General features: G+C 41.7%; 2 protein-coding genes across 2 annotated transcripts; one reads left to right on the top strand and one right to left on the bottom strand.

Annotated features, from left to right (window-relative positions):
* Nucleotides 1-10,045: 10,045 nt before the first annotated feature.
* slc46a1 (solute carrier family 46 member 1) lies at nt 10,046-15,379 on the top strand. The gene is made up of 6 exons (XM_085370834.1): nt 10,046-10,483; nt 11,974-12,365; nt 12,463-12,941; nt 13,856-13,939; nt 14,163-14,319; nt 14,418-15,379. Exons 1-6 carry the CDS (start codon nt 10,175-10,177, stop codon nt 14,470-14,472), a joined length of 1,476 nt encoding a protein of 491 aa, XP_085226960.1. The 5' UTR covers nt 10,046-10,174; the 3' UTR covers nt 14,473-15,379.
* Nucleotides 15,380-16,826: 1,447 nt separating this feature from the next.
* sarm1 (sterile alpha and TIR motif containing 1) lies at nt 16,827-24,657 on the bottom strand. Its single transcript, XM_085371675.1, has 8 exons — nt 24,194-24,657; nt 20,958-21,576; nt 19,287-19,499; nt 18,708-18,799; nt 18,302-18,628; nt 18,012-18,201; nt 17,197-17,318; nt 16,827-16,935 (listed from the first exon to the last, which is right to left on the bottom strand). The coding sequence occupies exons 1-8, from the start codon at nt 24,655-24,657 to the stop codon at nt 16,827-16,829; spliced, it is 2,136 nt and encodes a 711-aa protein (XP_085227801.1).
* Between the last annotated feature and the right edge of the window lie 2,458 nt (nt 24,658-27,115).

Here is a 27,115-nt window from a genome sequence, read left to right on the forward strand (position 1 = left end):
GACTATTGGCACCCGAAAGTCTGCATCACACCTTTTAAACCAAGTGTGTGTTAATCATTATGTCACCCTTCTGTGTGCAAAACACACTGATGTTTCAGCTTTTTGAGGAGCACCACGGCCTTGTTGCTCATAAGCAGGAGCAAGACATGCTCAACTTAAGTTACCAAGGAAGAAAAATTAATCTTTGACACTGAAGTAGTTTGACTGATGAACAGCACAGCAGGAACTGCTGCACAGGCTTGACCTTGAGGCTATCAGGCTACATCTCTGCAAGGAGTTGGTATAAAGTTAATTAGAAACCACTGAATCAGCGAGATGAGTTGTCACAGGCGGTAAAAGTAACTGACTGTATCTTTGGCTGTTACAGAAAACAGCATAAAATCGTAAAAAAGCTGTGTTTTTATCTTTAAGAGAGAAGTTACAGAGGTTAAACTGTGACGCAACAGTGAAAAGCACACTTTCCTTTGTGCTGCATGTATAATCACAGTATGAAAAGTCTTTTTACTTTAGCATCCCTCCTCTTATCCTCCTAAAACAAGCTGACTTGTGCTTTTGTTTCTTCATCATGACCGTGTCAGTGTGACTCTGCAAATGAAAGCACAAATGTAAAGATGGTTCCATTTCAAGTGAACAGGAAGACTCATATAAAATAGAGCCGATAAACCTTCAGTGTCAGATTTCATACCTTCAAAATCTGATCCTGAAAAAGTGCCAGTCATCTTTTTATCATAAAAGTGTTAATAACTTTATACCTGTTATAAACAACTATACTGATCTCATTAGGTGACCTCTGGACTTCCCACAGCATCAGGGGTAAAGTGGAGACGGTGCAGAGCAACAATGATGGTCTTATTCTGGCCACAGAACATCATATGCCTAATTTCCTATATTAAATTAAAAAATCACGATTCTATTTCAGCAAATGGGTCTAAAAATAAAGCTCCTAGAAACGTGTTAATAAACCCAAAAGATTAGAGAAGCAATTATTACCAGGTTAATACAATAACAGCCCGCACTGATACAAGATGTCACTATTTGGTGATCGGTACACATCCAAAGCTGTGTAATAAACAACTACTGTACCAAGAGTTTGTCTTTGTTAAAAGGAGCACAGTGGTTTCAGCCAAGTATGAACTCAGACAAAACCAGAAATGTGACTATAACAAGCGCACAGCCCTCTGCGAAGCTCATGCTCCATGCTTTTATATTCATCTTTCATTCAATTTTAAATCATGCTTTTTATTTGTTCTTGTTTCTAATGTCTCTGTAAAGCACTTTGAATCACCTTGTTGTTGAATTGTGCTATACAAATAAACTTGCCTTGCCTTGATCACTCCGTTGATTGTTTGGTATGTCTTGTTGCCTTCATAATCCTTTCTGTTCTTTCAGAGTTCCACAGAGTACAATCCACAGAACCCAATATAATGAACTGCAGGCATAACAAAGAAAGGGCGAGCAGTAAAAGGATTTCGGGAGAAACAATTATCAGTCTCTGACAAATACATATAAATGCACACAGACATTACAACAGTTTAAATATATAGCAGCTAAAAACGTGCCTGCTATATGGCACTGCTATATTCCATGATGCCCATCAATGGGAAAAGGATAACATGCAGTGGGGTACTCACAAGCAAAGGTATGCACTGTATCCCAGTACAGCACAACTGACACAACACCACTTTGTCTCCTGTGAAGGTAAATAAGGACATTGCTTCATGCATGCTTTATTACCTGAATATGATCCCACATGTCAGTTTGGTCAGAGATTACACGATGCCAAGGGTCAGTGATGTAGGCCTGAACATGTTATAACAAAGAAGACAACATAGAACAATAATATAAATCCAGACAAATGTCTTTTTTGATTACCTCTCAATCTGATATATATTAGGTTGCAAAGTTTGGATACAGATGTAGACTGTTCTGATTTTCAGCCATTCCTTGTAGGATATTCATTGAAAAACATAAGAAGAGGCAGAAATGTAATTTAGATCAAAACACAGTCTGTCTCTACACGTGTATTATTCCCAGTAAGCTACATGTTACTATGTATTGGGAAAATCCATAGTGACATATAACACTATACACTGTAAGAAGTAAAAGAGGACCGTAAGCTCCTCTTAATAAATGTAGGACCAACCTGCAGAGGACCTCCAGAGACCTACTACAGTTTCTAAGGTAGAAATTAAATTTGCATTTTAAGATGTGGTCATTACAACAGTCACATTATCTTGTATATTAGGTCAACTGATTTGGTAGTGGGAAGAATAATGCCCAGTCGGTCGTTATTAAAGTGAGCACAGCACATTGTAAGCAGGTATTCATGTAACAGCATGAATGTTGGACGTCATCCCACCTAACCCCAAAATAGCCCAAGAATAAATCCCTGAATGTGGTTGATTAAAAGAGTTGAAAGATTGGTTATGTCTCAATGCTGCAGCAGGATCATCTGTAAAAACAGGTTTTAGTCGCCGATGGGTGTAACTTACCAAGAAGACCAATGTTATGATTCCAGTGTAAAACCTTTCATTAAATTAAAATGTTGACAATCCAGAGCATTCTCCCGTGTGTGTGTGCGTGTGTGTGTGTGTGAGTACATAAAGTCAAATCAGTTCTGCAGAAAAGAGCGATCAGTGTTATTGCCTGAGGCAAACATGAGTTGTGTAAAAAATAAAAGCCTCTGATATCTGCAAAGATAAAGGTATTTTCAAAGTTTTAAAAAAAAAAAGGATATCAGTGAGTAAACTTTTGCTTTAGAGATAATATCTTAGGTTGTGATGACATTTCGGTTTTACTGGCATTGTGCTGATGGGTGGTGAGATTCCTATAAGGCCATTGCTCAGGAATAGCATACAGAGAGTTTGTGCATATGTCAGAAAATCAGAAAGCCTGATACAAACACAAACTCGGAAAAAAAAACTTTACATTTCAGATTAATGAGAAATATATTTTAGATAAATGATAAAAACACAATTACGTACACTCACTGTCGACTTCAGTGGACACACCTTGCAAGTACTGAGTTGGGCCCCTTTCATAGTCAGAGCTGCTTTAATTCTTTGTGGCATAAATTCAACTAGATGCTGGAAACATTCCTCGGATAGTTGCTGCAGATTTGACAGCTGCACATCCTTGATGTGAATCTCTTCTACCCGTTCATCCCAAAGGTGTTCTATTGGATTGAGATCTGATGACTGTGGAGGCCATGTGAGTACATAAAACATCCTTCTGGAAGCAGCCACCAGAACATGGTACACTGTGGTCATAAAGGGATGGACACGATACTCAGGTAGGTAGCTCACTGGACATTTTCTCTTTTTCAGACTGTTCTCTGTAAACCTTTAAGAAGGTTGTGTGGCAAAATACCTGAAATACTCAAACCAGCCCTTCTGGCACCAACAACCGCGCCACGTTCAAACTCACTTAAATTATCTTTTTTCCTCATTCTGATCCTCAGAATCAACTTTGGCAGGTCGTCTTGACCATGTCTACATGCATAAATGCATTGAGTTGCTGCTATATGACTGTCTGGTTAGATATTTGCGTTATCCAGTGGTTGGTAATAAAGTACCTGGTGCGTGTTTCTGTATCTGTATACACTATAAATAACAGCTCTTGCTTTCTTTCTTGTAGTGCCATGGCTACAGGCTGCCAACCTTAATAACCACCCACTGAACCTTGTCAGTTTTTTAATTAAACAATTGAATGACAGAAAACGACAACAAGGGCGGCACCTTTTTGTTTTTTCCACACCCAATTGCACCTACACATTAGTGTGTGGGTGAAATGAAAGCCAGCAAACATTTTACAGGTGTTTTTATTGGCATGTGGTCGAAACTTTAAATAACCTACTGTCACTGTATGTAATAACAAAAAGAAATTACATTAAAATTAATCAGAAAAGCATGTTGTTCCAGCCCCCAAGCTTTTCTTACTGTGACTTTTAAATTACTGTCAGATAGATGTTGATAGGAACCTGAGGGCTAATATAAAAATCCATATTATAGTTTGCGCATTATTAAGCGCTATATAAATTTTACCATCAATTAAAACTAACAATGGCAAAAATAATAGTGACAGCAATGTATTTTGGTAGATGTGTAATTATTTTAAGTATCTTAAATGTCCTCTGTGCAGCATAAAGAAACTGAAATTTGCTTGTGAAGAAGAAAGATCTGCATGCTGCTGTTGATCACTACCTGAAGGAGTGGAGCTTAAAAAAGGAAAGCACCCATCTGAATGAAATAAAATCTGCCTAGAATCACAGAGTACTGATGTGTGCTTTCATTTTCAGCATTGCTCTGTCACCATTTCTGCCAACTGACCTGAACCGCCGCTTGTGATTCAGCAAACAGAAGTGAAATTAGATTTTATTTGGTCTCTGTCATGAATCGCTGTGTGGCAGGCAAGCAGGAGTGGTGGACCCAAAATGCAGAACTCAGACACGGAAGTGAAACTTAAGGCGCAGCTTTATTGCTGGGAAAAACCTCGTACAAACTAAACTCACCAAAAGAAAACCAAAAGTCAGAACAGAGGAACCAAGGACTGAAACACTGGAAAGAAACACTAAACTGGAGCAGGAGACCAAACACTAGGAACATAGAAGCAGAACACACAGCTAGTTGAGGGTACGACGCGACACTGACACAGAGAAACACAGGGCTTAAATACACAGACGGCAGTAATCAAGGGATGAGAGACAGGAGGGGAACACACCTGGGAGAAATCACAGCTGACGAGACAGGGGAAACGTAAACTGAGCACACTCACATATGACAAACCTTCACAATAAAACAGGAAACTCAGACACATGGAACCAGACAAGACATTGAACTAAACAGACAGATTCACAAACAGATGGGGTGACACCATAGACAGAGACAGACTCAAAGGCAGACCAAATATAACACACAGAACTCAAACAATAATAATCATCATCATCATAAACTAGAAAATGATAACTAAAAGCGCTGGGTCACCGACCCAGGACCATGACAGTCTCAAAATAACTCAGAACCATTTTAGCAGCCTAATCGTGCAATTATTTAAAAGAACTTAGATCTTATATTTATTAATGCTCAGTTATTCAGGGGTGAGGAAATGTTTTATTATTAGTGTTCTATTTTATTGCTGCTTGAGGGTAGATTTCTAAGAGAAGTGCCAAACTTTTACAGCCAGTGTCTTTTAATGTTCTCTTCATGTCTGTCCTTGACTCCTCTGTTTTATTCTCTTTTTAGCAGATTATCTCATCAGGCCAGCAAATACAGATGTTCTCTGTGCCTTTTATACTGACTTTGAGCAGAAGAAAAAGAAGAAAAAAACATGTGTGCCCACATGACTCGAATCATGTTAAAATCAGGAAGGATTTTTCAACTGATAGTGCAGTATTTTTGCAAGGCTGTAAATAAGTGCTCTAAAGTTGGCTTCTCGTTTGAGTCTTAATTTTAGACCTCTTTTTAAAAACTACAATTACAGAATCAAGTTATGTAGAAAGTAGGCAAGTAAGCATCAATACTTTTTCTGAGTCTGAGAAAGTACTTCGTGCAATGATGTTAACAAGCAAGCACACTAAGGTTAACCAACTAGGTGTAACTTATCTATACTGCATGAATCCAGCCACATTTAGTTTGATTTACCAGCCAGATCAGCCCCAGGGGTTTAGATGAATGAATTACTCATAATTATATTAATAACACTTATCAAATTACCAAAATCACCATGTTCTTACCCTATTATTGTATTCATGCACTGTCTTGCCCTGTCATTCCCTAAAGATTCCTGATATTTGGATTCTCTGTCTGTCCTGCGATTGTTCTGGACTTCTTTATATTATTATGAGCATTAAAGCTTTTTGTGTCTCCCAAGTCCTGCATCCGGGTCCATAGTTTGCCTTCCACACAGTTCATGGAATAAAAATTCTTCCAAAATAGGTCATTTCTTTATTTTACATATAACCCCTTCATAATGCCTGTTTACTGTAGGCTATTTATCAATTCAGGCAAATATACTTACACATAATATAAATATATTTTTTTGCAAAACACAGCTGCTAGCAAGGTGTAAGTATTGAAGTGGCCAGTGAGTGTATGTAAATATCTAGATATATAGTTATACAAACACACAAATAATAATAAGAAAAATAAATGTTTCGTTAATATTTTCCTTATGTTTCGTTTACGTGTTTGTATCATTTCAACATTTTAATTTTTTAAATAAACTCTTATGTCATCATCATTGTCATGAAAAAAATGAAAGAAAGGCTGTAAGAGTACAATCTAAATATTAGGGGTGCAACGATACTCGTATCGATATTGAACCGTTCGATACAGGGCTTTCGGTTCGGTACGCATATGTATCAAACAATACAAAATTTGTAATTTATTTTATCAACTTTCCTTCTGACGATGCTGTCTGCGTTGAGCGCTCAGTGAATCTGCGTTCGACTATTCCATCTAGGCTGCACTGTCGAGCGCAGATCCACTGAGCGTTCAACACAGACAGCATTGTCAGAAGGAAGAGCGCAGGGCAAGCTAGCGAGACAGAAGTTAAGCTCCTCTTGCAACATGGCAAATTGAACCTCCCCCACCCTCATTCAGATCTGGCGTTTGGAATTATTTTGGTTTTCATGTGACATATGACCCTGAAGGTAAGCGCGTCATGGACTAAAGTAAAACAGTATGTTGGATGTGCCACGCAATGCTCAATTACATGGGTGGGAACTAGTGTGTTAGCGCAGTTAGCTCGTTAATGTGTTGGCCGTCTAGCCCCATGCACGGGGTGATCAGGGGTAGCTCGTTAACGGAGATTTGCCGTGTTGTGGCGTTAAGGTCATTTCAACGAGATTAACGCTGACAGCACTAGTGGGAACACAACGAATATGACTGCACATTTACGCCGACATCATCCTAGTGCAAAGACAAGTGGAAGCAGACAAAAACAACAAGCATACATGCTACAAACCCAAGTCATTTAGACAGCCGTTAGCACATGATTCTCCTTATGGGGACCTGATATGTTTAATATTGTGGCGAGCTCAGACAAGGAGGAGACGGAGGTGTCGTTTGGTCTTGCTTCCCGTGAGCTAGCCAGGGAGCACAGCCGTTTATTGACATCTGCAGAAGAACACTGCCGCTAGCTAACTGCTCAGCGCGGCAACCGCACAGCAACAACAACACACGGGCGCCCTCTGACCCCGGAAGGACACATCATCGCACCGAGAGGGCGTCACCCGTCACTATGGCAACATAAACAAAACATAACTGTACAAACAGAACCCCGAACAGCCCTGACCCGCTACATAGCCCCCACCTAAGGGGTCAGTCGTCCCCGACGACCCCATTACCGCACACAAAGTCCTGCAAATGTCCAGGTGCCTTCTTTTGGCGCACCGGCCGGTCACGACCGGCGGGGGAAAAGTCACTCGGGTCAGAACATGGGGTGCCACCATCATCCCACTTCTGACACCAATGTGGCGAGCTCAGACAAGGAGGAGATGGAGGTGTCGTTTGGTCTAGCTTCCCGTGAGCTAGCCAGGGAGCACAGCCGTTTATTGACATCTGCAGAAGAACACTGCCGCTAGCTAACTGCTCAGCGTGGCAACCGCACAGCAACAACAACACACAGGGCGCCCTCTGATCCCGGAAGGACACACCGTCGCGGCGAGTGGGTGTCACCCGTCACTATGGCAACATAAACAAAACATAACTGTACAAACAGAACCCCGAACAGCCCTGACCCGCTACAATATGCTGCTGAGAATATAGCCCAGAAGAAGCGTATAGTATTGCTTTTATTTTGGAAAGAGCCCTTTCTCTGTAATAAACTCTCTTTTCCAAAGATGAGTGATTCCTCAATCAGATAAAGGGCTTGCAAAATCGCTAGCCCGACGTCCCTGGGCTAGCGATTTTTCCAGTCGGGCTACCAAAATCTATCTCTGCCCTGCCCGTCGGGCTATCGTAGGAAGGAAAAATATATGTCAATGCTTTTGCATTCTTTCGGAAATGTAGCTGGGTAATTATGTCATTGGCATCGGTGAGCCACTGTCAATATGTGACATATTGAAATCGCGTTTGAATTTGCGCTTGTTTTTTGGTTTCACTTTGCAATCGCCCAAACTGTGTATAGAGAGTGATAGTACTGATTGGTGAGTGATGATAATTTGCGCACCAATTCCTCTGACATCGTCTTATTAATCGTTAGCTTACTATGCAAACATGACAAGTGAAATCTCCCGCAGCAAGCTTAAACATATGAGAGGTTGATCGCGCAGAGAATCGCTGACCGTTATGTGTGTGTGTGTGTGTGTAAAAGCAGCAGGATATATATTTTAGTTCTGCTGAGCCAAATAAGACAGGTCAGGGTGAAGAAGTGACAGCCAAAGAAAAGCTTACCACAAAACGGAAAAGTTACGACAAATCAGACTATAAGGCAAAAAGAAAGTGCAGCTTTATGGTTTCATGGACAAAAGAATTTCTGTGGCTGCAATATGACGAGCTATATAACCGGGGCTGCACATAAGTGGTCCGCAGGTGCGCATTCGCTGTCAAAATAAAAACAAAAAAAACGCGCACAAGATATGAAGTTGCAACGCGTGTTTGCATACATAAGATTTTCTGGAGGAGGACAGACATTTGTTTAGAACTCTTAAAGATGTCGAAGAAGCAAGCTCCTTTAAGCAATTACTTTGGTGTTCCTCCACCTCCAAACAAATGTCAGAAGGAGTCCGAACCACAAAAGAAGCGCGTATTCTCGGAAAAGTGGTTGCAGGAGGTGAGTTGGCTTCAAACAAATGATGAACGCACAGAGATGTGGTGCGGAATGTGCCGTGAAAATCCCACTCTAGCGGACAAAAACAGCGCTTTTTATATGGACACAAACGCGCGTTGCAACTTCTTATCTGGTGCGCGTCTTTTATTTTGACAGCGAATGCGCACATGCGGACCACTTATGTGCACCCGTGTAAATAACATAATGTTCTGCCGGGTGTGTTGGTGGTTTTCTCTCGATTTCTGAGTCGACAAGCGCCTTTGTTACTGGGACCAGTCATTTTAAGAAAGGCCCCCATTAGAACCCATGAGAAATGCAAGAAATGCATTATTGCTCAGTCTGCAATAGCTTTCCCAGAACAAACACCAATTGCAAATAACATACTAAAAATAAACTTGAAAAATCTGTTTAGAACAGCGTACTATGTTGCAAAGAGTGAACTACCACTGGCAAAATTTAGCAGTCTTTGCAAACTTCAAAAAGCAAATGGCCTCGATCTTGGTTCCACTTTCCTCTTACCCGTGACTTCAGTGGAAATTTCAAATTCAGGATCTGACACAGACTGATTCATGTCCTACACAGTTCTTACAAGTTCATAGAAATTTCTGTTCAATTAGAACCAAGTATTTGAGTTGATGATTGTAATTTTTATACAATGTTGTAATTTGTTTTTCAACAATTTTTTGATTAATGTTTTGTTTCCTTTACAATATTATACTTTAATGTATAATATTGTAAAGGAAACAAAACATCAATCAAAAAATTGCTCTCTTTTTTATTCGGGCTACTTACATTTATTTTGGGCTACCAAAAACTGAAGAGTCCCTGCCCGAAGGGCTACCAGGGATTTTGAAATTTTGAGAGCCCTGAGATATATTTATTTTTTTAATTACTTTTGTTTCAGCAACATTAAATTTAAAAACTGTACTTTTGAGTTAAAATATATATTTATAATTTTAATAAATGACAAATTAAAAAGGCATGAATATTTTTTTGTATCGAAAAAATATCGAACCGTGACACCAAAGTATCGAACCGAAACGTGAATTTTGTGTATCGTTGCACCCCTACTAAATATGAGAGCTGTGTTTGTTATGGGGGGGGGGTAAATTAATTATTTAAAGAAATAGTTCGTTAATTCATTTTGGCACTCGTGACCCACCGCAGTTATCATTTCGGAATGTAGTTCACCTCTTCGTCCAGCAGAGGCCGCAAAGCCCGCGCTTTTACGGTTCATGTTATTGTTTCATTGATTTTGGCTGAGCTGGCAGTAAAGTTACCTTCACTCTCATTAGCGTAACCGTTGTTAGCCAGCCGCACACGCTCTCGTTTTCACTGTATACTCCGTTAACAGGCAGCTTAAACTAGTCAACACACTTAATGTTTACAGTTGAGTGGATCCAACATGGACGAGCAGGACACTGCGGCGATCCTACACGGAGATGTCCTCAGTGACACAGCGGAGGAACCACAGCTCGACGTAAACAAAGAGGAGCCTGGTGTACCGTCCACCGACGTCGTACGACCGCCTGTTACATGCTCGCTGCCGGTGTCTGTGGAGCCGGTGTTGTTCCTGTCCATGTTCTCCCTGGCCCTGCAGGCACCTCTGTCGACCCAGTACCTGTGGGACCGCATAAGCGAAGACCTCGGCTACAACGGCTCCAAGAGGTCGGAGTGCGGCAACAGCTCAGCGCCCCCCGACCCGCTTCAGAAGGTAGTCCGGTCACCCTGAAATGTACTGCTGCTGCTGTCCACGTCTTTTCTGCGTGGGAAAAGCATTTGAATTACCCTTTAATTTAAAAACCATGTATGCCGTTACAAATAAAGGCTTTTCAACGTGAGTTTAATACATTGTGAAGTATTTTTATAACAGGAAAAGCACAAAAACATCTTTCATTAATATTACGTTACATGTTTATAACCTTAAAAATTCAATGTATTTTAACCCTTTTCTTCAGGCTCTATAATGGCGGAAAACTTAAAGGGGTTGTAGACACTATAACACTGTTGATTGATTTTATTAATGAAGCCATGCATAAAACAATATGCCCACCCCCAATAGGTTTAGACTAGTCCCAAGTAGCACCACAGCTTACAAGCACTAACGAAGTAACCTGACAAAGACCACGGAGAAATGTGTGATTTAGTCCACAGAAGGACTGTGGTACCCTGTTTACCCTCATTTTTTTTGCTACTTGGAATATTTATGCAGGCTTTAAAAAACATTTATACTTAATATCTTGTATATAAAAAAGCTGAAAAACTTCTCACTTAATTTATTATATTTATTTAATTTCGCTGCACACCATGGGTCAGGGAAACACGGCATTTCAATCCTGTGTATACCCGGGACATATTGCAGAATGGACAATAAATCTGACTTTGACTCTCATATCATGACTCACTAATCCAATATTCTGTTGAACAGCCAGCAAACCTGCAGCATTATTTATTATTCATCACAAGTGAGACACAAAGTAATGCTAACATGCTAGATTTACAGTTAAACTAACTGGTTCAGTAGGAGAGGCCATCCCACTTTGTTGATTTCTTCAGGTTACATAGTTACCCTTAACAAACAACAAAATGAAAACACTTATTGAAGAAACTGCATGCAAAGCAGTCCTAAAAATAAGCCATTCCTGTATCATATTTTTTTTACCTGTTCTAACAAGTAAAGCACGCTCATATAGTTATAAGCATCACCAAAAGGGCCATTTTTTATCACGCAAGCCCTTTAAAGATATGCAAGACCTCCTGTCAAGTGCTTACAATTTGGAGAAAACAAAAGCAATGCACAAACTAATACACACATAAAGACATGCAGATGTGTTTTAAAGGCTTTTTTTTCTAAGTAAATTGATCATCAGCACCTGAATGGCTGCATGTGTAGTCATTTAAGGAAAAAAGGAGTCGTAAGCCTTGAACCTACAAGCAGTTCAACAATGAGGAACAGCAGTCACATGCTGAAAATGGGAAAAGGGAATACAATCTACACGCTCTGCTAAAAAAGGTGAAGCAAAACTAGTGTTTGGGCAGATCAGACGCAATGATGTATGGGTCTAATTACGCTGGTGCACAGACAGAGTTACACCTGGGATGCAGCTAAGAAACAAAAAGTAGAAACACAGCATCTATTAAAAAATCTTCTCCACCTCTTCGCTGATCACTGAGATTGATTGTTGTTAAATGTGTCTTTTTCAGGAGGTGGAAACCTTGACAGCACACTGGAACCTGTACATCAGTCTGGGGGGCTTTTCTGTCGGGCTCTTGGTTGTGCCTCTCCTGGGCTCTTGGAGTGACCTCGCTGGTCGCAGACGAGTCCTCATCCTCCCTAACCTTGGCCTGGCCCTGCAGACGATCGTGTACCTTGTGGTGATGTATCTCAAGCTGCCCGTGGTCTACTTTCTAGTGGGACGGCTGCTTAGCGGCCTGTCGGGTGATTTTAATGCCGTCCTGGCAGGCTGCTTTGCCTATGTGGCAGATATCAGTGACAGGCGCTCTCGCACCTTCAGGGTGGCAATCCTAGAGGCGTGTCTGGGCCTGTCAGGGATGCTAGCCAGCATCATTGGAGGACAGTGGCGGCGGGCTCAAGGGTAAGGAATGTGTGTTAAAAGGTTTGTTCACACTGCTCTAATATATATCTAAATCAACCATATAAGCTTTACCTCTCTATTTCTGTGCTTTGTTTAGTTACATCAACCCGTTCTGGCTCGTGCTGGCCACCAACTTGGTGTCAGCTCTGTATGCCTTCCTCTTTGTCCGTGAGTCTGTGGTGCCAGACCCGAGTGCTAAGCTCCTCACTACTCGACACCATAAAGCTGTCTGGCACCTCTACTCATCAGGAGGCAGCAGCAGTGAGGCTGGAGGACAATTTCACAGATGCAAGCTGTGGCTTTACACGCTGTGCTTCTTTCTGGTGGTGACTGTTCACTTTGGCTCCAGAGAACTGTACGTGTTGTACGAGCTGAGCTCGCCTCTGTGCTGGGGCCCAGACTTTATTGGCTACGGATCAGCAGCTCACCACCTGGGCTACCTGAGCAGTCTGGCGGGGATAAAGATCATGCAGCGCTGCATGGAGGACTCCTGGGTGGCTCTTGTGGGTCTTGCCTCCAACATTGTTGGTCTGGTGGTCTTTTCTGTGGCTAACAGCACTCAGCTCATGTTTACAGGTGAGAGGTGTCGGAGCACATTCATAACCTCCAGATGGTTTATAAACCGATTGTAAAAAGTCAATCTGAATGTACTATGTGAGGAAAAATGTGAGGTAGGATAAATTAAGTGAAGATGACTTTTACTATTGTAGTACTTTACCATGATTAGGTGTTTTCTCTCTTCTATTATGTGTAATGGAATGCGGCCTCTGCCCAAGAAAAAGTCTTGTCTGTGTTAAGACTTACAATATATATTGGTGTCAATTTAATTTGGAGTTAAATGTCACTGCAGCATGGTGGCACAGTGGTTAGCACTGTTGCTTCACAGCAAGAAGTTCAACTTGGCTACCTGGCCGGGGGCTTTCTGTGTGGAGTTTGCAGTTTGCATGTTCTCCCCGTGTCTGTATGGGTACTCTCCGGTGCTCTGGCTTCCTCCCACAGTCCAAAGACATGCAGTTGGGTTAATTGGTGAATCTAAATTGCCCATAGGTGTGAATGGCTGTCTATCTCCCTATCTTAGGCTGGGAACCTGTCCAGGGTGCACCCTGCATGTCGCCCTATGTTAGTTGGGATAAGCTCCAGCCTCCCTTTAGACCTTTTCAAGGATAAGTGAATGGATGAATGTCTGCTTGTTACTTTGATTATCTTCCTGTATTTGTGCTTTTCAAATCCTTTTACCCCATGTTATTGTTATTTTTAAAGCAAATTTTAAACATAATGACACGTCAGTGAACAAAAGGCCACTGATTGTAGCCTTGTACTCAGGGTTGTCAGCCCTGAGTACAAGGCTACAATAAACTGTCTCTGATTGTAACCTCTAGAAATAATTAACACAGTTTATTCACCCGCTCTGGATTATTTCATGGATATTAAACAATTACACGCATATAAACATAAAAATCTGTTTTGGTTTTGGGTTTTTTTCTCCCCAGGTTATGGTCTGTGTTTGCTCTTCATGACATCGACACCTGTGCTGAGGTCCAAGCTGTCCAAGTTGGTGGAGCCGTCAGAGCAGGGTCAGCCCGTGATCGTGTACAAGTGTTACACATTTAAAACCAAAGTTGTGCGGATTGTGTGAGAGAGAGAGCTCAGTGTGTCAGCTGTGCAGTGGTGGAGCCAGTGAACTAATTAGATCAGCAGCACAGTTGAAGCACATGTTCCCTTGTCACGCGGGACAGCTTGTGCTCTGCAGGTTGTATGTGTAATTGTGTTACTGGGTGTGTGTGTGCTTTTTCTTAGGTGCCCTGTTTGCATCTGTTGCCTGTGTGGAGAGCTTGTGTTATCTGGTGGGCAGTGGCGTTTTCAACTCCCTCTACCCAGCAACCCTGCACTTCATGAAGGGATTCCCTTTCCTCTTTGCTGCTATCATCCTCTTCATCCCAGCTGGAATAATAGGGTGAGTCTGTTCATGCCTGTGTGACTGGCTTTAGTCTTATGGGCTGTAAACAACCAGACAAATGTCATTACTGACCATCTTCATGTCTGTATTTCTAGGACTCTGCAGTGTTTGGAACAAAGGAGAGACCAGAGAGATGCCACAGTGTCCTGACCTGCAGAGAGGTGGAGGGCAGGATCACAAAAGAGAGTGCAGGTTCATCCTGGTGTTAGTCTGAAAGGTGAGCAGAGGCATCCGTTGTGTCTGCAGTTTTATTCGCTCACCCAGGGATGGGATATTTCCATCTTGTTACACCAGAAAGAATAAGTAAGCGATGAAGAAACGACATCCTGACTGACAGTTCTGCCAAACCCAAAAATGTGTCTTTATAATTAAAATTTGATGTAATTTTTTAATATCATGAGCTATTGTAGAGCACCGGAGATCATGACACTGCAGTGTCGTCACAGATTCTATGTAACGCGTCAACAAAAACAAAGAAGTTATTTTGTAAATTGCTGCTTTCTGATTTTGTCCAAGTGCTCACTAATACAAATATCTGATCAGCTGATCACATGGCGGTACCTCGTGCATAATAAGTGGAACCTTGAAGCGGATGTGCTACAGCAGCAGAAGACCACACACACTCCTGTTAACTAACTCCTGTTAGTTAAAACCGTGAATGTATGTAATTGTTGTATATCTCCAGGTGTCACTGATTTAAGCCATATGTAGAATCAATCAGGAATGTTTTCCATTGTATGAATGTTAATCATTTTTATCTAAATGACTGCTTCTGCATTACACGCTGATCTGTGAAGTAATGCAGAAGCCGTGCACACAGTGTCACGTCCTAGTTGCACAATGAAGGAACAGGAGCTGTCGAATCAGCTTTAAATGCACAAAGGGAAGTTACTTGGCTGAGTGAAGTTTCCACTGACCTACCATTAACTGATTAGCAAGATTCGCGTGATCATGTGACCAAAGCCATCCTTAGAAAACGTACAGTGTGCTACAACTGTCTGAGAAACCTGTCTGTTCTTCTATAATTTCCAATATTTAGCAATCTGAATACATTTTAGAGTACATTTTTTAAGTGATAAAATAAGTGATGTTTGTGTTTTAACTTTTAACATTTTATGTTTTTTCTAAAATTACAAAATGCAATTAAATTATGGTTTTGCACTTCCAGTTCTGTCAACAGAGTGATCTGTTATAATATAAAGTGTGATAATTTAATGATTTCAAACCCCAAAAATCTTGTTAATCGAGTTACACAATTTTATTTAATAAACTTGATTAACACATCTGGATGACTGCTTTTGTTGGTTTTTACAGGTGTACATTTATGCTTCATGAATACAGGACAGGTGTGTCAGATTGCTGTGTTTAATTATTTATTTATTTTCTGAACAAGGATACACTTTGGGGCAGTACAGTGGTGTGGTGGTTAGCACTGTTGCCTCACAGCAAGATTGTCCTGGGTTTGAATCCACCGGCTGTTTGGGGCCTCTCTGTTCTCCAGTGTCTGTGGGGATTCCCTCCGGTACTATAGCTTCCTCCCACAGTCCAAAGGCACGCATGGGGTTAATGGGTCATTCTAAACTGGCTGTAGGTATGATCATCTGTCTCTGTGTGTCAGACCTGCGATAGCCTGGCCACCTGTCCAGGGTGTACCTCTCACCCTGTGACAGCTGGGTGAAACAGCCCACCCACTCCCAAAACCCTGACTGGATAAGCAGAAGATGGATGGATGATACATTTTCAGTTCAAAAGCAGACATATAACTATTGGACAGACTGTGGTGAAGTAAGTCTTATGTCAGCAGTAATAATGGATTACACAGTGTGGTAATTCACAATTACACCGTAAAACAGAACAGATATTGAGGTACTTTTTACCCACTTTTATTACAGAACAGTATGTTTAACGCTACATGGAGTTATTCCCGCTACACATATTTCACTTGTTTATGGTTAAATTTGGGGCTTAGATTAAACTCACAGTAGTCACTCATCCTAAACAAATCATCAAGTCTGCCGAGGAAGATTTCTTCTATCACAACACAAACATGAAAACGGGAGAAATGTTGGTAAAGTCAGAGACCTGCTTTGGTCCATTTGATGTACACAGGTTAAAAAAAACGACTGCATATAGAGGAGCTTTGATGAACACTGATGTGTTAGCAGTGATAATGTTGCTGGGTGTCCATGTCAGCTGGTCTATCACAGTTATTTTCCTGAGATACAGAAGGCGCTTACTGTACCTGATTACACATATACAGCACTGACTAACATTAAAGGCTTAGAGTTTTTATATACAATCCCCTTATCAGTTCTATTTATTGTTAATAATTAAGTGTGTGCATATCAGGTATTTCGGTCAGCAAGTAATCTAAACATCCGGATTCATTTCACATGCATTAGGTCAGAGCAGGGAAAGCTGCCAGACTATTCACTGTAGGTTATGTGGAATTTTGGCATCATGGATAGTTATTATAGCTGAAATCGGACTGTGTTTATCTCAGTTTATTTCTTCTGCTCTTTGGAGCCGTCTGAGCGGTCGACTTGGTCTTGGGGTCCTTTCAGAAAGCGCAGGATCTTCTCGATCGTAGCCTCCTGATATTCGTGGGACCACCTATGTGAAGAGACGTCAGCAGGCATTAGATGATGTCGATTCAGGGAAAACAGTTCCCTCTAATTGGAATTTTTACACATCTGCACTAAAGTGACTGAAATATTAATGAGAGAAATATGAGTGCTATTGGGAGATTGTAATAAATGCAGTACAAATGGAACAAACAGCTGTGGTTTAGACCTGGTGGGAAAACAGTTTCCCCGCACATCACAACAGGACTGTGTCCACTGTCCAATCGGAGCACAGTATGCAGGGACTCACTTGATGCCGTTGAAGTTGAGAATGGCTCTCATGTCTTCTGGCAGGGACATGGGGTCAGGCCATGCAAAGTTATCTGTGACAGGAACTATGTTCTTCTTACCAGCCAGGGCCGTGACGATCTCCTGCAAGATGAAACAAATGAATTGGAGATAATCTATCTGAATTTCACTCCCCAATGGCAGCAGCTTCCCTCATAAGGGTAAAACTGCCTACCACAACACAAACACTGCTCAGGAACAGTGTGAGCAACACGGCAAAGAGCCCGACACAAGAATCATGCGTTCTCATAATAACATACATCCTAACCATGTTATTATGAACCTCTATGTACGCTTGGTTAACCTCTAACCAAGGATAGGATGTCCTAGAGCAAGTCCAACCCCACAAATCACAGGGAGCAGACACCACAGGACCCCTCCAAGGGTCCCATGTCCTGTTGAATCAGAGGTATTTAATGGCATAATATTAGGCAGAGTGGGATTTCCGTTAATTCAGTTTTTAGTCATGATATTTTATTAAAACCCGCCATCATGAATTTAAGTGGGTGTAAATGGAACTATAAACCTATTCATGAGTTTTAAGAGAGTTGTGTTCCACTGAAAATACAAAAACACTCCAAAAATGACTCCACAGAACAAACTTTAAATGCAAGCTCACAAATCTGATCTGATGTAATCCAATTGCCTCATGAACAGAACTACTGTGGAACATCTCGAGAAGAGTTCGAGGTGCAGTGATCTGACATTTTTCAGCAGAAATTAGACATAATTAGCCCTGACATTTCAACCATCGTGTGCAGGAAATGGAAAACTGACCTTATGCACCCAGTCCTTCATGGCTGTGTCTCCCATACACTTGTCGAGTGCACTGGCAGACAGGACCAGGATGAAGTTACGTGCTCTCTGCACACTCTGAATGAGTTTGTCCTCAAATTTACCAGCCTCCAGCTTCTCCACATCTATGAAGACGCTGTATCCTCGAACCTGCAGGTGCACCTTCAATAGGCTGGGAGCAAAACAAGATGAGCAGGATTTAATTTTAACCTTATCTGATCTCACTCTTCATCCTAAATGACCTTCTGCACAAAATCTTCTCCAGTTCTAACCTGGCCAGCTGTGAGCCCGTGGTTCGTCTGTAGCTGATGAAGACGTCAGGCCCTGAAGGCTGTGCATCGGTGTGGCTCAGTTTTAAGGGCCCGCGGCTGGCAGACAGTATCTTTGCTCTGTGGACGCCGTTCTCAATGTGGCAGTCGTGCTGGAGCTGCTTATCGGTCAGGCTCTGGATGTTGTGACGGTCCACGCCTGACTGGACTAGGCCGTAGGTGTACTGACGAAAACGGGGGTCCACCTCGCTTAACCAGTCGGCCATGTTGTTGGGGTCACATGTGGAGTAATTGGCGTAAGTCTTCAGCACACGCAAGTCTCTCAAAAACCTGGATGATCAGACAAATTAGAGGGGTTTTTTTTTTTCAAGACAAATAAACGCGGGTTCAAATATTATTCACCACTTGCCTCTTGCGAGTAAGGTTGGTAGTCATGCTCAAATCACAGCTCAAATCTTCATCTGTGATGTTCAGAAGAAGGTCTCCATCCACCTGGAGTTCCTACGTAATAACATCACCAAACACATCAGGCCAGTTTAGTCTGATTTTATTTATAAAGCATGTTTACAACAACAAAGTCGGCCAGCACACTGTACGTGAAAATGAGGGTTACACAACATAATAAAAGATACACCACACGCACACACCATTGCCCACACACCTCAATAAGTATATCTGAAGAATCACAAATATACTAGAGGCAATAAAGTACCTAAATACCTACAATTTTCACTCTAGGATAAAAGCCAAGAAATGAAAATGAGTTTTAAGCCTTACTTTAAAAATGTACAAGGTGGGGGGCAGTCTAATTGGCAGTCCAATGATATTCTTCGGTGCAAAAGGCAAAACTGACCCTAAAAACGTTCTCTCCACTAAACCACTCCTAAGACCCAAACCACATCCATGTCAGTTCAGCTGTTAAACTGAGCTGTGAGATGAACGTGTGGATAGATATTTCATCTTTCTGTAGGAATAATGTGTCGCTCACCTGAAAACGATCACAGCAAGCGCTGAAGCCGATCTGCTGCAGCCACGTCTGCACCTCACAGGTTTTCCAGTTGGGCACGCTTGACAGGATTCGTTTCGGTACTTCCTCTCCCATCATGCTCAGCGCCCGCTTAGCGAGGGCACAGACTGTGGCATTGCTGGAGTACATGACGATTCTTTTGAGGCTCTGCACAGCACCAATCTCTTGAAATATCTGAAAAGGAAGGAGAAATTGGGGATCAGCCACAATATATTTCAATTTTAAGTGAAATAGCCACCTGCCACAACAACAAGGCTTAAAAGAATCAGTCAACGCTAAAACATACATCTCTTCATAAAATAAAGGCAAATAATTAACGTGAGAATTTTCTCAAATTTTACTTTCCAATTAAGGTGAGGTTGTTTTGAACTGTTATCCAACTTATACCTGTCGACTCATGCTAAATACAAGGAGTCATGCTAAATAAAGCTCAGTTATTCAGCTTTTCTTAAGTACTGCTAAATGGTGATTTCAATCAGTAATGTTTCTTAACAACATTAAAATTGCATAAGACCCTGAAGCACACTGAATTTGTTTGCAGGTTTTGCCTCTGTAGGAGGAAGATGAGGCTACTCTTGTCCAGGCTGAACTGAAGAAGCAGCAGAGCCCTTCTTGTGGAAAAACCTGAACTGCTTTCTCTGCTTTTTCAGGCACACTTCCTGCAGATCTTTGCTCTGTTTTATGAGGTCTGTCTTCTCTCTGAAAAGTTCTTCATGCTGCACTTACACCTTCTTACACCTTCTCTCCAGTTCTTCTAAGGTTTCCTGCTTTTGTTCACGTTTTTCTCGCAGTTCTTTGTTTTCCTCTTCCACGTCCTTTTTTGTTCTTCTTTTTTTAATGGATTGTTTGTAAGGCCTCATGTCTCTGCTGTAGTTCTTGAAGTAAAGACTTCATGTCTTTCTGAGATTTGTCCTCCTCAAACATTACACGCAAATCTTCATTGTTTTTCTCCGATACTTGAAGCTTGCACACGATTTGTTGGTATACTGCTTCCTTTTGTTCCTTCTCGTTCAGCAATGGTGCATTTCTTCTCAGTGCTTTGTCTATCTTTCTCTGTGGCTTGGAGCTTGGATTGCATCTCTTCATGTGCTGCTTCCATAAAAGCTCCTTCTGCTCCTTCTCAGAACTTCGTCGAACATCACTTCAGGCCTTCATTTTTTCTCCATGTCTTGGAACTTGCATTTTCTCTGCTCTTCATTTTCTTTCAACATTTCTGTAATTTGTTGCATTTTTCCTCTTTCATTTGTTTAATCCTGATCTTCAGGTCTTGTTTCTTCTTGCATAAATGTTCTAAAGCTTTTCTGAGGGCTATAAATACACCCAGGTGAGCAGTGCTGGGATCTTCCCTTTGGCTTGAGTGGTGCTGTGTCTGAGACATTTTGGGACCTTGATACAATAACTCTGTAGAGGATTTAGATGTTAGTAATATTTGTTAAGTAATGTTTTAATGAATATGTTGAATTGTTAATTTATTTTATTAATTTATAATCAGTTTTGATTCAAATATCTATAAAATCCATGCACTTCATTAATCTAAAAAATAAATACTATGTGTCAGCCACTGGAAGTATTATTTATTATTTTATGCATCTGATGTCTTTCCAACTCATTAAATAAGAGAGACAGTTTTACCTTTGTGTTGCGCTGACGGGACTTGATGCTGGCCTCAACACACAGGTAAAAGGCTGCAATGCACTTTCCCTCCACTCTCGTGCCATCCAGTAACGGCAAAAGTTGCTGCAGGTCAGATGCGGTCCTTCCCTGCATGCTGTCTGCACTGTCCAGTAAACTGCGGGCAAAGTCCTCTGGATCCAGAGATGCGATGAATGGCTCCACTAGCTCCAAGGTCCCTGATTTCACCACCTCTTTCTCAATTTCTCTGTTTGCAGCTAACACAGTTACAGCCAAACAGGCATAGAAACGAATGAGTTCATCCTCTTTGGAAAAGGCCAGTGGGAAGAGCCACTCAGCTGCCCGTTTCTCGATCATCCAGCGCTGGCAGCAGTGGCCTCCATACATCGCACAGTTAGCCAGTGCCACGGCACAGTGACGCAGAACAGTGGGGTCCGTACCTCGGCACCAGAAGAGGAGGGTGTCCAGGGCGCCGTTGGTGATGAGGTGGATAGACGTCTCCTCGGTGTGTTTGAACATGTGCTCGAGGATGCCCGAGACGCTCCGAGCCAGCTGAGCATCTTCCTGCTGACGAGTCAGGTTGAGGATGACCCCCAGACCTATGCGAGCCACGTAATCCCTGTAGACAAATTTGGAAGATGGTAACAAACACTAAATACAGACTTCATACGGTCTGGGAGACTGAGTGACAGCACTTCAGCAGCCAAGAAATTGAAGTTCATACCCACCATCCCACATTCTTTATCACTAATTAACAGAAAAATTGATCAGAGTTTATTTACACAGCTAACACCCATATTTGACAACTGTTAGAATTTATATTATGGCATGAACCAATCGGTTAACTAAAGAGAAACGACAGTCTCTCATTGTTTAAAGAACTGAATGTCAGCCAGTCTGAAAAATTGCTAAAATTTTGAATGTGTCCCAAAGTACAGTCGCAAAAACCATCAAGCACTACAACGAAACTGGCTCACATGAAGGAAAGGAAGGACAAGAGTCACCTCTGCTGCTGAGGATAAATTCATCATCATCGCCAGCCTCAAAAAGTTAACAGCACCTCAGATTAGAGTCCAGATAAATTCCAGACAGAGTTCCAGTAGCAGACACATCTCTACATCAACTGTTCCGCCAGAAATCAGGCCTTTTCGATCAAATAGCTGCTAAGAAACCACTACTAAGGAAAGCAACAAGCAGAAGAGATTTGTTTGAGGCAAGAAACACAATGAATGGACAATAGACCAGGGGAAATCTGTGCTTTGATATGATGAGTCCAAATTTTGAGATTTTTGGTTCCACCTGCCATGTCTCTGTGCGGCACAGAAAAGGTGAACAGATGGTTTCTACATGCGTGGTTCAAACCATGGAGCAAGGAGGAGGAGGTGTGATGGCGTGGGGGTGCTTTGCTGGTGACACTGTTGGGGATTCGAACCAGCATGGCTTCCACAGCATCCTGTAGTGACATGCCATTCAATCCGGTTTGCATTTAGTTGGACCAATGACCTCAAACACACCTCCAAGCTGTGTAAGGGCTATTTGACCAAGAAGGAGAGTGATGGCCTGGCCTCCACAGTCACCTGACCTAAACCCAATCGAGATGGTTTGGGATGAGATGGACTAGCAAAAGGGATGAGACAGAAGGCAAAAGTGCCAACAAATCCTCCGCATCTCTGGGAACTCCTTCACAACTGTTGGAAAATCATTTCAGGTGACTACCTCATGAAGCTCATCAATAGAGTGCCAAGAGTGTGCAAAGCAGTAATCAAAGCAAAGGGTGGCTATTTTGAAGAATCTAGACTATAAAGCATGATTTCAGTTATTTTACACTTTTTTGTTTACTACATAATTCCATATGTGTTCATTCATTCATTGTTTTGATTCCTTCAGTGAGAATCTACAATGTAAATAGTCATGAAAACAAAGAAAAAACAATAAAATGAGAAGTTGTGTCCAAACTTTTGACTGGTAGTGTACGTCAGTGTGAATTCAGTCTATTATAGCTTTTGACGTCTGTTTAAGTAAAATTTGTTGTTTCAAACTGCAACATTACATGTTATTTCTGTGACAGGTGTACATAAGAAATGCTGCATGGTTTTAAAAGTATTCAGCAGACAGATCTCAGTACATGCAGGTAGAAGGGAATCACTTACAACTTGGTTAATGCAACTAAAAGTGTGCCCTGGGGTTCAGTTGAAAGAACCCTTTCACTGTAATGATGATAACAAGGTGGATGGACTGCTCTGCACATACTCTGACCCAGCCTCTCCTTCAGCTGCAATCAGCTGCTAGTACATTACAGCACAACATGTTTGAAATCCTGACGACACCGAACTGATGATCTTCTCAAATGCAAACTCAAAACCACTGAACCGTATCACTGCAGTCCTGGGCTGTGAATCAGTATCTCAGTATAAGTGCTTAAGAATTATAATAGATGACTCACTCTCTTTTACACCTCACTTTCAGCAGCTGTCTGTATATTGAGGCAACAAAGAGACTTGTTGCTCCCTCGTCATATCAGAGTTGTTATATGCATTTGTATAATGCCTGCAAGGAAGTTCCTTCAACTAAAACTTCATACGATTCCAGGTGAATATAACTGATCAGTTACTTCAGGCTGTAGAAACAGAGCAGAGGTGTCTGGCACAGCTTCATCTACTTTCGAACTGCATGGAGACGCTCCAGCAACACTTGTACTATAAAAATGAACTTTATCGCTTGACTGACGCGTTTCGGCTTGTAGTCTTCATCTGGATGTGGAGAGTAATCATCTGGATCGTGGATGCCAAGCAGTAAAGTTGTTCTTTATGCTACAAGTGTTGAGCTTCACCTTCTTCATGCTGCAAATATTTGACCACCCCTGTGTTCTGGCCCCAGACGCTGACGTTTAAATTGATGACTTGGAAATGTACTACACTTATTTTGTGTATTTTTGCTGAGCACTCATTTCTGAAACTGTACTGCTGCCAGTCTTGGCCAGCTTGCTTGTGGAAAGGAGAGTAATAATCTCAAGAGTCACATTAACCCCATTAAATAAAGGTTCAGTAAATAAAGATCACATTTTATAATCATTTACTAAGTGATTACTAGAATACTCAGACAAATATGGAGACACACAAACACAAATACTGTACTACCCGCAGAAGTGTTTAAACTTTATGTCTAAGTACAAAAACAGACTGCAATGTAGTACAGTCTACTGCGGTCCTGCACCGCATCACACCGTTACACCATACCTGTTCTCTGAGATCAGTATCTGCTCCAGCAGTTTTGCAGACTCGTAAGTTATCTCCACAGCAGGCGACTGCTGGAGCTGAAGCAGCAGCTCCAGGCCTCCATGCAGCCGGATCCTGTTGCAGATCTCCTCGGCCACTTGACGACCCACGGTAGGTAAAACCCAGGCCTCCTCCACCAGCTGGAAGATCTCCGCGATAGCTCTGCGGGTCTCATCTGAATTCGATGTTTCCCTGGATGACTTCAGCCTACTGATGGCGGAGCGCAGGGCGGGAAGTGACGTGTCCAAAACCGCCTGGACGTCGGCATTGATCCCCGGAGAGATGGCCCTGGGGTCGCATGCGGAGCCGCTCCTCCCTCTCTGCAGCCGGCTGACGTAATCCGGGACTGTGAGCCGGTCAGAGCTGAACATGATGTAGAAATGTCGGTAGAGCCTCCACAAGAAGAGCGTCAGGGAGAAAAGCATCTACCGGCACAAACAATGTGATCGATCTGGATGCGCACTGCTAGAAGCAGCACTGCTGTGTTCACTTAAGGCCTGTGATCCGTGTTCAGCCTACTGGCCGCCCTGTAAACAAAGCCAACTCCTGCAGAAAAAGCAAGGCCTCGGTTATTAATCAAAAGTGACACCTTTCACCAAATCGCACATCACCTCTCTCTGGGTGTCATACGCGCCAGTAAGCCATTAAAGACGTCTGAGCAGATCTTGAGCAGATCAGCGGGTATTTACGCTTCACAGTTGCTGCTTTGTCTCTCTCAGTAGATGTGTTAGTGGGCACAATTTGAGACTTTTAGTTCTCATAGTTTCCCTTCCAACGCATCCAGCGCGCTGCCGCGGATTGTTTTCTCCAAAAATATCAAAAGTAACGCTCGTACCCTGCGGAAGTTCCTCGCCTGACATCCTTTGGTCAGCATCCGCAGGCTGCCTGCATCTTCAAGGCTTCGCACCGCCCACCGGCGCCGGATATGTTATCAGTGATGTACAGTGAAAGAAGCAGCACCGCTCCTCATCATCTCTCAACTCCCTGCATCACAGCCGGTCAGAGCATGCGTATAGTGGCAAGGGCGTTTGTAAACACTGCAGGCCCTCTGTAGATATAGAGGGCCAGGAGTGGCGAAATGAATGAATTAAATACGCCATTAAATAATTAATTAAATATTTCGATAATTAATTGAAATTTGAAGTAATTAATTAAAGAAATATTTAAATAATTAATAAAATGCCCATTCATTTCATTTAAAACATTAAATACATACTTTTTATTTATTTCAAATTTTATTTAATTAATGACACATTAATTAACAATTGCTTAATTGTATATTTGATTAATTAATTTTTGACAAATTTGATGAATTATTTATTTATTTCTTATTTTAATTAATTATTGAACCGTTTAATTAATTACTTAATGATGTATTTATTTAATTCATTTTGGCAGTCCTGACCCTGTGGCTGTCTTGATGAATTCGTTTTACCTGTCAGCCTCACCCATCAAACTCAGGGGGCGGGGTTAACGCTGTTCAAGTCAAAGCCATTGCTTTGGCCTGGTGGCCATTCTTTTGGGCATTTCTCCACACCAACAACCAGCATATGGAAACTAACTAAACTGTACTTTGAAATACCCTGTTTTTGTCTCACCAAATGCACTGTTATTTATTTTTTTTAGCCGAGAATGTAATGGTTTAATCTTCAGATATCTGGTCGGTTTGTCATGATAGAGCCTATTTGCAAAAGTTCTTCGATGATTTCGGAGATGTCTGCCCAGCCCAGACTCACAGCAAAGCATGTGATAGACCTGTTCCCCTCATAAGCGCTTGAGCTGTTATACCACCGACAAAGCTCAGGTCCTGGTACACAACTGTCATAACCCAGAGTTTCCTAGCTGACATGAAAGTGTTGGCATCAAACTAACCTAACGGTCATCTATGAATCCAATTCACAGGTCATATCAATATTCTTTTACAGAAAATTATCCTCATTACTATCAACTATTCCAGAGACTCGAAAATCTAAAGCATAAAGAATATAAAAAATATACCAGTCTGAGACCACACTGTTGTAAAAGAGATGAAGGCTTCAATTTGTCGCAGATCAGATTCATGCTGTGTGTTCTGTGGTATCTGCATTTCCATTAGCGTAAGACTTGCTAATTAAGACTGCTAATTAGCAGCAGATTAGAATAAAGTATAATAACATTTATAGGCTACGTTTAATAAATCACCAAATTAATACCTGCATGCTCCCGTGACAATGCCAGGCACCATGCTAATTTACAACACATTCCTCCATCATTCCCCCGTTTAAAACACTTAAATCGTGCTGTAAATAAAAGACTGAGTGAAAACGTGGCGCTTCCAGATGACTTTAAAAAGAAATGATCAATCGGTTTGAGTCTGTATTCTCTTAGCAGCAGACTTGCTGCTGTTTAAAGGTTTGAGAGTAAAGATTAGATATAAAAACAAACGTCAAACATAGACTCAGTCCACGTATACATTTGATATTAGGTCAGCAATTACAGTGTCTGTGTCCTGTTTTAAGATCTTATATGTAAAAGTTGTCTGACCTGCGTCGAGCCAGCCGCTCAGAGTCCGTGGTTACCATGGTTACTTGCATACGCTCCTGTGAATTAAACAGCCGGCACTGCGGTAACTAACCGGTGATATGAGTGTTTATGTCTTTCATTGCAAAAGAACCGACTGACTTGGTTAACTATGGAAGCCCGTTTCCGCCACTAAAAAAAAAAAAAGCTAGTATCCATAACTCGAAATTTCGAGTTATTTTCTCGAAATTTCGAGTTATCTCTGCCAATCAAAAATATACGTGAATGAGGTCGCTTTCTTGTTACCCGGAAGCATATGGCGCAGGACCGCGCACTCAAAAACGGATCCCAACAAATTAAAGTATGTTTGCTGATAGTAACACC

Source organism: Diplotaxodon limnothrissa, linkage group LG14 (assembly GCF_057381915.1).
Source record: "Diplotaxodon limnothrissa isolate DT_005_m linkage group LG14, D_limnothrissa_male_GT1.1, whole genome shotgun sequence".
In the NCBI taxonomy this organism is placed as follows: domain Eukaryota; kingdom Metazoa; phylum Chordata; class Actinopteri; order Cichliformes; family Cichlidae; genus Diplotaxodon; species Diplotaxodon limnothrissa.

What these genes read in the sequence shown, in the direction of transcription:
- slc46a1 (XM_085370834.1), top strand. Translation starts at nt 10,175, where the DNA reads ATGGACGAGCAGGACACTGCGGCGATCCTACACGGAGATGTCCTCAGT. An exon ending in GGTGGAGCCGTCAGAGCAGG is followed by an intron (nt 13,940 to 14,162) that starts GTCAGCCCGTGA and finishes GCTTTTTCTTAG; the next exon opens with GTGCCCTGTTTGCATCTGTT. An exon ending in ATCCCAGCTGGAATAATAGG is followed by an intron (nt 14,320 to 14,417) that starts GTGAGTCTGTTC and finishes CTGTATTTCTAG; the next exon opens with GACTCTGCAGTGTTTGGAAC.
- sarm1 (XM_085371675.1), bottom strand. Translation starts at nt 24,657, where the DNA reads ATGCTTTTCTCCCTGACGCTCTTCTTGTGGAGGCTCTACCGACATTTC. An exon ending in ACCAACCTTACTCGCAAGAG is followed by an intron (nt 18,629 to 18,707) that starts GCAAGTGGTGAA and finishes CTGATCATCCAG; the next exon opens with GTTTTTGAGAGACTTGCGTG. An exon ending in CTCAACTTCAACGGCATCAA is followed by an intron (nt 16,936 to 17,196) that starts GTGAGTCCCTGC and finishes CTCTTCACATAG; the next exon opens with GTGGTCCCACGAATATCAGG.